Source organism: Anolis sagrei, chromosome 3 (genome assembly GCF_037176765.1).
Source record: "Anolis sagrei isolate rAnoSag1 chromosome 3, rAnoSag1.mat, whole genome shotgun sequence".
Lineage (NCBI taxonomy): Eukaryota > Metazoa > Chordata > Lepidosauria > Squamata > Dactyloidae > Anolis > Anolis sagrei.
In genome coordinates, this window is record NC_090023.1 from 71,430,270 (window position 1) to 71,442,963 (window position 12,694).

The window sequence follows — 12,694 nt, forward strand, 5'->3', positions numbered from 1 at the left end:
TTCCACCATAGATTTCCTTAATTCATTGAATTCTCAGAGAGGTGTGTGTGTGTCTACACACACACACATACACACAAATACATGTTTGCATGTTCTTTGGGTCGGTTCCGGATATGTAGAAAATGAAATAGTTTATGTTTGTAGAAGAAAATGAGAATAAACAAATGTTCCAACTGGAGGAAGGAACATTGCCCATCATATTGTTCCAGAGTGTGCGTCAGAACTCAATAGCACATTTTCAGGAAAAAATAAGAAACTGAAGAGAGAAGGAAGAATAGGGCAAATTGCTTCCCTTCCTCCATGGAAAAGTCTTAAGGGGTGGAGTGGTAGTTCTGCTCACACAAAGACTGGTTCCATCCGGTGTGTTTTGTTTACATTAGTATTTGCTTTCCGTGACAAATGATGAATGTTTGTTTTATGTGTTTTGGTGAATCACAAACTGGTACCTCTTGCTTATTAGGCTTACAATACATGCACTTGGTGAAAAGCTGAATGATTACTGGAATGAGATGCAAGCAAAGAAAAAAGACTATCCCTTGGAAGTGTTAGCTGAAGATACCCAGTAAGTTATTAAGAGTAACACATTTCACCCATAAATATCTCCTTTTCTTCAAGCCCTGCTTGCCTAGCTTTCATGTCACTGGTGTTGTTACAGGAAGCGACCTGATCAGACCTGGGTTCAGTGTGATTCATGCCTGAAATGGAGGAAGCTTCCAGATGGAATTCATCGGTTGCCAGAAAAATGGTATTGCTCATACAACCCTGACCCTCAATTTAGGTATGTAGGTAGCAATAAAAGGAGCTCAGATTTTCCAGACAGTAGTTGTGTTAGCCCTGTTAAAATAAATAACAACATACCACTTTTTTAAACATTAGAAATTGCAATGTGCCTGAAGAACCTGAAGATGATGATTTAATACCATATGAAAAAACACATAAGAAAAAGTGAGTATCCAAAAGAAGAAAAACAAAATCAAGAAATTGAAATGTTGTGAAACCTAGTTTGTGTGTGTATATATATTGTATTTACATATTACTTGTAAGCCGCTCTGAGTCCCCTTCTGGGTGAGAAGGGCGGCATATAAATGTCGCAAATAAATAAACAAACAAACATTTTGTTGTCAAGTTTATCAGATATTAGAAACCAATAAATTTCAGTCAAAATTGTCTACTATATATTTTGCAGGTACCTTTTTTATATGAGAAATAGAAAGGCCTGGATCCCAATAAACCTGAGAAATGTTAATACATTACTGATCTGAAGACTTTTTGGGGACTGCAAAAATATTAAGTGGGGTTGTACAGCTAGTCACATTGTGTCTTGCAGTAGTTCTATCATGAAAGTAGTGTCACTTTCACCATAGATTGAGTGAAAAATGTATTAGGAAAGCAATTACCATGTCCTTGGAAAGTTTCATACCCCATTCCAAGAGATTTTTCTTCTAAGTCTGCGGTAAATTATATGTGGTTATGAAATCAGCACATCAATGTTTGCAGTTCTTATAATATTCAGGCATCCTCAAACTGTAGCCCTCCAACCCTAAACCTCCAACTGCCAGAAGCCCCAGCCAGCCTGTTCAGTAGTTAGAAATTCTGGGAGTTGGAGGTCCAAACAGCTGGAGATTCCAGAATTCCTGACTACTGAACATTCTGGCTGGGGCTTCTGGCAGTTGGAGGCCCAAACAGCTGGAGGCCGCAGTTTGAGGATGCCTATCTTGTATGGTAGCAGTAGATGGCAAAGAGCAAGGTACTACACACACACACACACAAGATACAGCTAGAGCACCTAATAAACAAAATGTGCTTTATTTACTTAATACTTGCATTAAATAGATGTTAAAAGTACAAAAGGAATTATGAGTATGTGCCATAAAACTTTCTTTTTTCAATACAGAGACAGAGAGAAATTAAAGAAAAGACTGGAATTTAGCCAACAGGTATGTAACCGACATCTGCCACAAGGAGTTGAATGTCGTAATTCCTGCACATGAAGAGAAAGAAAGGTGGGAAGGAAGAATAAGTCAAGAGTATAGCAGAAGAATATGTCCTCAGTGTAATTAAACATACTTTGGGCTGAGCTTCCATTGAGAGATTGTGTCAGAGTCCTCAAAGAAGGTTCTGAGGAGGAATCAGAAAAAAAGCATTTTGCTGGGAAGGACGGGCAAAGAAGAAAGGACAGAGTTTAACTGAATTTAGGGGAAATGGAGTAGTAAAGGTTTTGTGGATGGGTAGAGAAGTGTTGGCATGTATTTGGAAGGTGTCACATATAAGTAATTAGTTTGCCAGTTATAAGGGTAGGCAAAAATCTAATGTGGAAATGTATGGTTTTTTTGTTGCACAGTCTAATTAAAAAGATTATTTTAGTGAGAGTTTTTAAGCAACTGAAGGAGGAAGCTAGCCTATACTGCAGGGATGGGTCGCTATGGTAGACATAGTAATTAGTTCCTTTGCAATATATCATACTATGCAAATTTTTAAAACCACTTTCTGTTGTGGTTTCATTTTCTAGTAAGACTAGTTATTTTGTTTGAGTGGTTGGGAGGGTAAGGGATATAACTAAGGGAAAACAAAGAGTAGAAGTTTGCCATTTTTCATTAGAGACAAAACTAGTCAACTAAGAATATTTTTTCAAAGATGTGTTTGCGGGGTTTTTTGGGAAGTTGAAGAGGTTGTATGAGACCTTTGGAATGACCTTTCCTGCCAGTGAGGTAGTGTGTCACCAGAAAAAGAGAAAATAAATATAATATATGTAAGCATAATTCTCTCTTGAGGCATCGATTAGAAAGGAAATTGTGTAGTAGGTGGGCAGGATACATGAGTGAATTTAGATTATTTGATTGTGAGATAAAGGCATGGGAAATAATACCCAGCTGTCAGAATTGGTGGGTCAGTGAGATAGATACATGTTAGGGGAGGCAACCATAGTTATTCCATTGAATAACTATGTAACAACAAAAGACCAGAGAGAAAGATTGCTATAGCAGAAGGATTAGGATGGAGTAGAAGGAACCAGTGCAAGGAGAAAGATAAGATGGAGATGGGAGATAGACCAAATTATATAGTGTTCAATTTTACCACTGAAAAAGAGGCAGATATTCAAGCAAAGAGCAGAAAGTGGAAAGGAAAAGTGCAGGGTATTGTAGAATATAAAATAGGAAAGATGCATGCAACCCTTCTATGCCATTTTGGTGACACCCAGAACTTGCTCTTCCTTTCCTTTTCTTTATTATATTGCTTCTTTCTTCTGTTATCTCTGCAAACCCCGAGGGCACACAATTCTCTATAAGATATGGGAAGGCCATCTCTGGATTGAAAAGACTGAAGTAACCCTCTTTTGCTGTGTTATTGGGGGAAGCTAATAGAACACATTTATAGAGTTCACATAGATCAAGAAATGTGATTGTTTTAGACAAGATATATGGCAGAGATGTACAATAAAATAAATTAACAGTAGTCAGAAGTTGCATTTGAAAATATAGGAGAGTGTACAAAGCAGTGTATGGCGGAGTTAGTTCAAATGCAAACACCAAAGGAGAAAGATAGATGGGTTGCTGTGAGATTTATTTATTTATATACAGCATTTATATACCGCTTTTCTCACCCCTAGGGAGACTCAAAGTGGTTTACACATAGATAATAGCAAAAATTCAATGCCTTACAACTACAACAGTAAAACCACACTTTAAACATAAATCATATTAAAAACAGTACATCATCAAATATCAAAACAGTTATTAAAACCATAAAACAATCAGTCAAGTCGCCGTTCCAGTCCTTGTCCCACTAAAAGCTGCATACATCTATTGTCCAAAGGCCTGGTTCCAGAACCATTATTTTAATTTTTTTCTAAAGGTCAGGCTGTATGACCATGTTCCAGAAACATTATCTCCTGATGTTTCACCCACATCTATGGCAGGCATCCTCTGAGGTTGTGAGGTCTGTTGGAAACTAGGCAAGTGAGGTTTATATATCTGTGGAGGCAAGTTTTTCTGTTTTTTCTGTTGGAGGCAAGTTTTAATGTTGCAATTGGCCACCTTGATTAACATTGAAAGATAGATGGTTGTCATCTTAAGTCTGACAGATTACCAGTATACATGCTGAAGTCAACAAGAGACATGATGATAATGTCATAGAACCAAGGTGAACTAAGCTCAAGCCTGGAAATGAAATTAAAAGTCCAAGGGAAGGAACTTCAACCCAGAGATTACAGGGAATGTCATACAGAATGAACAAAAATAGAGAATTAGTGAGGATTTGATAGGCAGAGGGTGTAACCATATATTGCCACTCTGAGGTGGTCAGAGGAAGTTAAGGAGAGAGTCTTGGAAGTAGAAGTTAAGTTTTCCCCCTCTAATTGTAACAAAACAATGCAATTTTTACAGATTTATAATGAATTGTATTTACCAACATCATCTGCCTTGCCAAATACATCTCCAGCAATGAATGAAATGTTGCATACAGATGCTTCAAATACCCCTATTTCAAGGTCTCTAAACTCATCAGAAAATGGCCCAGTATCTTCTCCTCATTCTGACCACGAAAACAGGTTGGTAAATAAACTTCAAGATCCTCATTTCCCATTTATCCATCATTTACATGACATTTTCTTGTACTTTTTACTATTAATAAAATATCCAAAGCTTAAATTTTTTGAAGAAAAATTCTTACCTTTATTTCTTTTCATTTGATAGGTTTAAACGCAAGCTTTCGAATCCTGCAACCCCATTGCCTATTAAGATCACGCGGGTGACTAGCCAAGCATTTGAGGACAGAAAACAAAACAAGGTTGATGATGACGATGTTATCATCTTGGAAGAGAACAGTACTCCAAAGCCTGCAGATATTGCAGAGTGTGATATCAAAATAGTAAAAGTGGAAGGTGGCACTGATATCAACTATAATGAAATCGAAACAGAGAATGCTGAAAACAGAGACGCTTGTTCTGAAGCAACATGTTCAAAAGGAAATGTAGCAACACAAACTGAAAGGGAACAATCAGAAGTAAAGAAGGAAGATGTGAAGGACGACGCAGATAATAATCTGCCCATTTCAAAATTAAAAGCAACCTTTGTAGAACATGTTTTAGACCCTAGTTTTGTGGATTCAGATAAAAGACCAAATGAATTAAGCATTCGATTGCAGTCTACCACTAGGGAAAAAGAAAACTATCAAAAGCAGTGTGATACATTGTTGAAAGAAGTAAATGAATTAAAGCGAAAACTGATGGAATTGAATGATAAATATATGAAAAAGGAAATGTGCCATCAGTCAACAGAAACAGATAGTATACTACCAGATGATGAACTGAGACAAATTAAAGAGAGAAGTCCAGGGGAGATGTTAATTCTGTATGAACAAGCATTGAATGAGGTGAAACAGTTAAAAGAACAGTGCAATAGTCTGAAGAATTTAAAAACGGAATGCAATAAATGTAGAGATAGTGAGAATAAAAGTGAAGTCGATGACATGGCTGTGCAAATAGATGATCTTTTCAGACAGCTGGACGAGTGCAGCGTTGAAAAAGACCAGTACAAGAATGAGGTAAGTTCCATAATTCAAGTTATAAAAGAAACAGGTGGATATATGATTATAGTAGATATTTAAATACAGAACCAAAAGGATAAAATAGTTATGAAATTTCTCTTAAGTAATTGTTAGCTTATGTGTCCTGTATTTCCATGAACATATCCTATAACATTTAATACATAGTTTTTTCTTAATAAAGATAGAATTATTTCATAGCTAAGCATGTTTAAGAAATACCATTGTTCAAAAACACAATGGTCAGAAGTTTTGTTTTATCCATTTCAGATTGAACTACTGGAAATGGAAAAAAACCAGCTGCGTATTCAGTGTGAAGAGTTAAAAGAAGAAGTCACTCAGTTAAAAGCTTCAATCCCACAAGTGGTATCACATGCAAATGGTCCTGTGGCTGGTAATCTTGATCCTGTAAATTTTTCTGATGGGGAAAGGTACACATTTCCTACTACTTTACCAGAAATGTACATGAAAAGGTTGTTGGACATTCTTCCTTTCCATCTATATTAATTTCATAACTGTTTCAAGGTTGATATCTGTCAAATGAAATTTCAGCATATTATAGGGAATTCTGGAACATGATCAATTGGAGAGGAGGGGGGCATTCAAAATAAGAAAGCATCAAGTAGTGTTATTGAGAAAACTTAGTAGTAGTAGTAGTAGCAATACTAGTAGTACTATTTATGCATCCATCCCCAGGGAGCCTAAGGATTTGAGTTGGGACCAAAATAGATTCCACCATTCCCCTGGAGTTGACAGGCATTTTGCTTGGTCCATTTATCCCCACATATTGCTTCTTTATATATTATAGTATAATGCATTGGCAAAGGAAAAAAATGTGGAATGAAAGTTTTTGGGTGGGGGTGGTCTAAAGTAGTTCAAAAAAATTAATAGAATACGAAAATATGCATTTACCTTGGTTTGGAAAAATAGCAGGAAAAATGAAAATACTAATATCCTTCATATTTAGAATGCTACCACCTCAGGTTACAGAAGAAGAGCTGAATAAATGGCAACAAATGATAGGACGACAGTAAAATACAAAAAACAGTTTTGGTACAGATCTCAAAAAGAAGGAGGATTAGCACTTCCTAATATTAAAAATATTATGAAGCAAACAGGCTGACATTGGTTATAGAATGAATGATTTAAAAAAGGAGGATATAGAATGCCTAAAATGGATTAGGAAAAAGTGGAGGAAGAAATCTGGAATATTTTTTTGAAGAATTTATGAGAAAAGAAATTAGGGATATTGGGAACTCAATGCTGAGTAATGTATTAGAAATATGAAACAAATACAGGGAAAAGTTAATAACGGATGGTTCAACAATAAACTCAATTATAATGGAAAGGAAATTTCAAAAAAATGTAAAATATATAATGGATAAAAATAAAGAGAAAAGGTTAAATAAAATCAGAAATTGGATGAAGATTGGAATGAAGAAGGAAAAGATTATGAAAGAATTCCGAGAAATAAAATTGACATGGTTCCACTGTATACAATTACAACAGTGGTTCAGAAATTGGGTTTAAAAAGGGAAGCAAGCTTAATCAGTTCGAACAAATGATACAAGATGGAAGAGATATAGATGAACGTAAAAATTTGAAAGGAATAGCTAGTAAAATATATTAGATATTAATTAAATTAAAGGAAGAAAAAATAAAGATTAATACCCTCAGGGAGAATTGGGGAAAAGATTTAGAATCATCAAATCATAGATTTGGTAGAGACCTCATGGGCCATCCAGTCCAACCCCCTGCCAAGAAGCAGGAAAATTTCATTCAAAGCATCCCTGATAGATGGCCATCCAGCCTCTGTTTAAAAGCCTCCAAAGAATGGAGTGGTCACAATGAATGTATCAATACGAGTTAAAGAAAATTATTATAAGTTGATATGGAAATGGTACCTAACACCAATAAAAATAGCAAATATAAATAAAAACTATTCAAAAAAATTGCTGGAGAGGATGCCAAGAATTGGGAACATTTATAGATATCTGGTAGCAGTGTAAATATGTAAATAATTTGGGGGAAAGGGTATTTAGAGAGAAAGACAATAAAATGAACATCAAAATAATATAGCTTTATTATCATTATATAATAATAAACAGCTGAAAAAAGAGGATAAAGATGTGATAACCAAACTCGTTAACAATAGCAAGACTGCTTATAGCAAGGACTTGGAAAAGAAAAACAAATATACAGATAGAAGAATGGTATAAGGAAGTATGAAAATTGGCAATAACTGACAAGCTGGCATGTAAATTAAAAGTTAAAAGAGGGATATGGAAACAAAGTGATTTTGATGATGTATGGAGAAAAATTGTTGAAAGAGGATTCAAAGAGAAACACGGAAAGTTACCTCCACAAGAGGAAGTAAAATTTTGGACAGGTGATATATAAAAGAAGTGGCTTGTGGGAGGAGAGCACGGTGATGAGGGATAGAAAATATGTATAAGCATGAAAACAACAATAGATACAAAAGATAATGTATTGTGGATTGTACTGAATATTAACGTGTCTGCTGTAAAACAAATGATGTATAACAAATGTATTGAATTATGATAAAATAAACAAAAATATTGGGGAAGAATAAAGTATTCTATATAAATGCACTATATATAGAATTCTAACTAATGTATTCAACATTATCTTTCATCTTTCTGTAGCCTGAAGCTGAGATCCCTACGAGTTAATGTGGGAATGCTGCTGGCATCAATAATGCCTGATCTCGATTTGCAACAAATGAATTACGACGTTGATGTTGTTGATGAGATTCTAGGTCAAGTGGTAGAACATATGAATGATGAAATCAATAGTGCATAATTTTTTATCCTGCCATTAAAACACAGATTTATTCTATCTCCTTTTTTATGGTAAAGTTTACAACCTGTACAGAGTGTTCATCTTCGTGCCAAATGCGATGCAAACATGAACATGGCATTTGAAAATTTGAGGTTATTTTTTAGCTCTCATTTACTTCAAGGAATCAGTGTTTTTGTTAGGACTGTGACATTAAAGGAAAAGAAGTAAGCTTTTCCTGCTTCCTCCACAGCAGATACTTTTCCCAATGTCTCATTTCCCAAAAGAGAAACTGAATCTGTGTCTGTATGATCTTGACTTCTGAAGAAATCAAGGGATGTCAAGGAAATCAAAGGATGTCAAGAAATCAAAAGATGTCAAGAAATCAAGGGATGTCATCACCATGTTTGGTGGACAAAAAAGGAGTGAAATCCTGCATGCAGTCTTCATGAGGAAATTTGGGGCAAATCTATTAACAAAAAGGCACATCTGATTTCATTCTTGTTTCAAACAAAGAATTTACTACTCAGAACTCACTGCAGATGTATTAGGTTGCTACCTTTCAATTTCATCATTTCTTACGGATGTATTTACCTTTTATAATGCATTCAAGAGTTACACAAAGATGATATATGCTATTGTATGCTTTTCTAACTTTTTTTTTAAGATGAACAGTGGCAATATTGTCAAGTAGAATTCTCCCCCCTCCCCAATAACTTGTATTTTATAGAGGTTTATGAATATTTCTAAGCTTTGATACCTGACAATGTATTATAACACTGGTTAAAGTATTGCAACATAATTGTTAAATATCATATTACATTCATTTAATGAAAAGATACAGATGTTTAGCAAAATCATGTGGTTTTGAGGAGTTATTTTTCCATACTTTTTTCCATTACTCTTGCTGTATTCTTCAGTACTGGAATGTACTGTAAAGTCTGAATAAAAACTTGTCTGTATGGAGAATGTTATTTAAATTTATGCTGTACATTTACTTTTGAATGAAAGGGAATAAATGAAAATAAAATTTTATTTACATGAAACAAATCAAAATATGTATATTTTCTACGAAATGGAGGCATTCTTGTTTTTTATGTAACAAGAAAATAGCAAATGCATAGTTTTCCTGTTAAGCAGACATGAGCGGGTTTTTTTTCTTTGTTTTCTTCTAACTATGTATTTATATTTTTTATACAGCTTAAAAGAACTGTAACTGTTTCATCATGCCAGGAAAATGTATAAAAAGGTAAAGGTAAAGGTAGTCCCCTGACATTAAGTCCAGTCATGTCTGACTCTGGGGTGTGGTGCTCATCTCCATTTCTAAGCCGAAGAGCCAGCGTTGTCCGTAGACACCTCCAAGGTCATGTGGCCAGCATGACTGCATGGAGCGCCGTTACCTTCCCGCCGGAGCGGTACCTATTGATCTACTCACATTTGCATGTTTTCGAACTGCTAGGTTGGCAACTGTGTCTTAAAGTGGCTTAAAAAATTACAATGGAGTTGAGCATCATTGCTAATGTCCCATTGGGGGAAAATTCAACATCACAAAGCCCTGCCTATTATCAAAATTTGCTTACTGTAGTGTGATAATTCTTTCACAAGGATTTTTGAGGAGAATTTTATTAGTTTTATTTGATTCTTGCATCAGTCCTAAGAGTTATTCTGAGAGATTATGACCGGTTTAATGTTAACTAGACAGAGATGATTTGAGACTTTCTGGTCCTCATTTTATCCTAAGCACTCCATAATGTTGTCCAGTTAATGGTCTTTGGACTCTTGTTCACTTGGACTCTATTTTTCTTGATACTGTATTGTTAGGTGGCTTAGAATTTTAACAGGGTATTTTTAACAATAATTTTTAATTCAGCAAAGCATATATAGTTACACAAGAATAATAGAGCATATATGTTTTTAAAACTACACATCTACAAACCCCTGTATTACTTATTAAACTTATTAAAATAGATGGTAAACACAAAAATAAAACACATGAATCAACACACTTGCACAAAACTCAAGACCAAATAAATAAATAAATAAATGACTAATTTACAAACCTCATTCTTTGCCTGATGATTCTCTCTTATTAATCTACTCCTTTCTTATCATATTATATAGCCACACTTCTACTTTAAATGACATTTTTCTAATTCTGATTTTCTCATGAGATTTTTCCTAAATCTCAGTTATCATTATTATAACAAAGTGGTAATGCAAGTCCCAAGTCTTCCTTAAAGTTGGAGAGATATTTCTACTTGTTCGCCCTAATCAGATTGACAATTAATTCACAAATCTCCATCAGCAGGTGCTGTTGAAGAGCCGCTTCCAAGTGAAGTGGATAAAGAGAGACAGCCACAGACCTTTCTTGGGACTTGGAAAAACTAGTTTACCAGCTGGTAAGGCTGGAAATCTGTTCCAAAAGTCAGAGCCCCAAACAAAGGGATTTCTCTTCTATTTATACATTCCTCTGTTACAATCACACAAAGCTACATGCATAGTCAGCTCTACGTCACAGAGATAACCTTTGATCCTTAACATACATCACTTCTTCTTAAGGCACAGTTACAGATAAACATACTTTCAACCCATCCATCAAGAGGCCCTACCACTTTCCTTCCATTAGGTTGTGTCAGCCCGTTCCCTGGTGCTGAGAAATTCCTTTGACTTTAAATTTAACAGACCCCCTTGAACATTCCTTTGCCGTCTAGCTACTGCATCTAAAAATCTAATTTCCTATATTTCAATGTGCTTATACATACAATATATGTGTGTGTTTCTATATTTCTTAATACATCCATATCAATACAGCCTTTATTTATTTGTTGCATTTCTGTACAGCTTTTCTCACCCCTGGGTGAGAAAGTGGTTCACAATGTAATACATGGCAAAATTCATATATATAAAAAATACATCACATATCTAAAATAACAACTGTGGGTTAAAACTATTAAAAACTATAAAACACTGCTCTGAAACAACCATTCAACTGGAAACTGTTGTAGAGCTCAATGCAGATGTGTATTGTTTGTAATGAATGCACACTTGGAAGCTAAGCAAGGCCAGTCCTGGTTAATACTTGGATGGGAGACCACCAAGGAGGACCAGGTGCTGTAGGCTAAATTTCAGATGCCCAAACCATCTCTGTGTATTTGTGAAGTCTTGGCTCTGCCTTCTCTGCTCTGCCTCAGTTCCCCCTATTTACGGGCCTTCCCAATAGTGTAGACACCTTCCTTTGTATTGGTTTTTGGGTTGAGCTTAAAACCCCTCAGAGGCCAGCCTTAGTTGGTCTATTCCATTTCCCTGTATAGTGCTCTCTTGCTGGATTCCTCCCTTTTCTACAGACACCAGAGGCTTGAGGCATTGTCTGGTAATTCTAGCCCAAGCAATCCAAACAGGCATTCTTAGCATCTGCTGCATTTAGCATCATTTAGTTGAAAGAAGAAAGTGCAAAAGCTGGGTTGCAGTTAAACATTGAAAAACCCCAAGATTATGGCAACAAGACTGAATGATAACTGGCAAATGGAGAAAACATGGAGGCAGTGACAGAGTTTGTATTTCTAGGTGTAAAGATTACTGCAGATGCAGACTGCAACCAGGAAATCAGGAGACACTTACTTCTTGGCAGGAGAGCAATGACCAATCTCGACAAAATAGTAAAGAGTAGAGACATCACACTGGGAACGAAGATCCGCATAATTAAAGCAATGGTATTCCCCATAGTAACCTATGGATGTGAGAGCTGGACAATAGGGAAGGCTGAGCGAAGGAAGATAGATGCTCTTGAACTGTGGTGTTGGAGGAAAGTTCTGAGAGTGCCTTGGACCATGAGAAGATCAAACCAGCCCATACTTCAGGAAATAAAGCCCAACTGCTCATTGGAGGGAAGGATATTCGAGGCAAAGATGAAGTACTTTGGTCACATAATGAGAAGACAGGAAAGCTTGGAGAAGACAATTATGCTGGGGAAAAGGGAAGGAAAAAGGAAGAGGGGCCGACCAAGGGCAAGATGGATGGATGGTATTCTTCAAGTAACTGGCTTGACCCTAAAGGAGCTGGGGTAGGTGACAGCTGGCAGGGAGCTCTGGGGTGGGCTGTTCCATGATGTAACGAAGAGTCGGAAGCGACTGAATGAATAAACAATAATACAAACAGTCCAAAGTTAGACAACAGAAGCTGTTGGCCACCCTAAGCTTCACAGGAGAGAAGATTAAGACAGTTTGGAAGCAACAATTTATAATCTATCACTTTACACCAGAGGCAAAAGATATTCAAAGATTCCAGAAAGATGACTGCAACCAGCGAAATCTCCTTTTGTAATGTATTTTTTTAAGTTACCTTATGATAGTCCTGG

General features: G+C 35.9%; 1 protein-coding gene across 2 annotated transcripts in view; it reads left to right on the top strand.

Moving 5' to 3' along the window:
- MORC3 (MORC family CW-type zinc finger 3) overlaps positions 1–9,396 on the top strand; it is a 37,305-nt gene extending 27,909 nt beyond the window's left edge. For both annotated transcript variants that reach the window (XM_067466710.1, XM_067466711.1), the window contains 8 exons: positions 461–562; positions 656–778; positions 877–945; positions 1,895–1,937; positions 4,383–4,546; positions 4,692–5,541; positions 5,812–5,972; positions 8,208–9,396. In XM_067466710.1, coding sequence (XP_067322811.1) covers positions 461–562; positions 656–778; positions 877–945; positions 1,895–1,937; positions 4,383–4,546; positions 4,692–5,541; positions 5,812–5,972; positions 8,208–8,364 — 1,669 coding nt within the window. In that variant the 3' untranslated portion in view covers positions 8,365–9,396. The remainder of the gene's footprint in view (positions 1–460; positions 563–655; positions 779–876; positions 946–1,894; positions 1,938–4,382; positions 4,547–4,691; positions 5,542–5,811; positions 5,973–8,207) is intronic.
- The last annotated feature ends 3,298 nt before the right edge of the window (positions 9,397–12,694 follow it).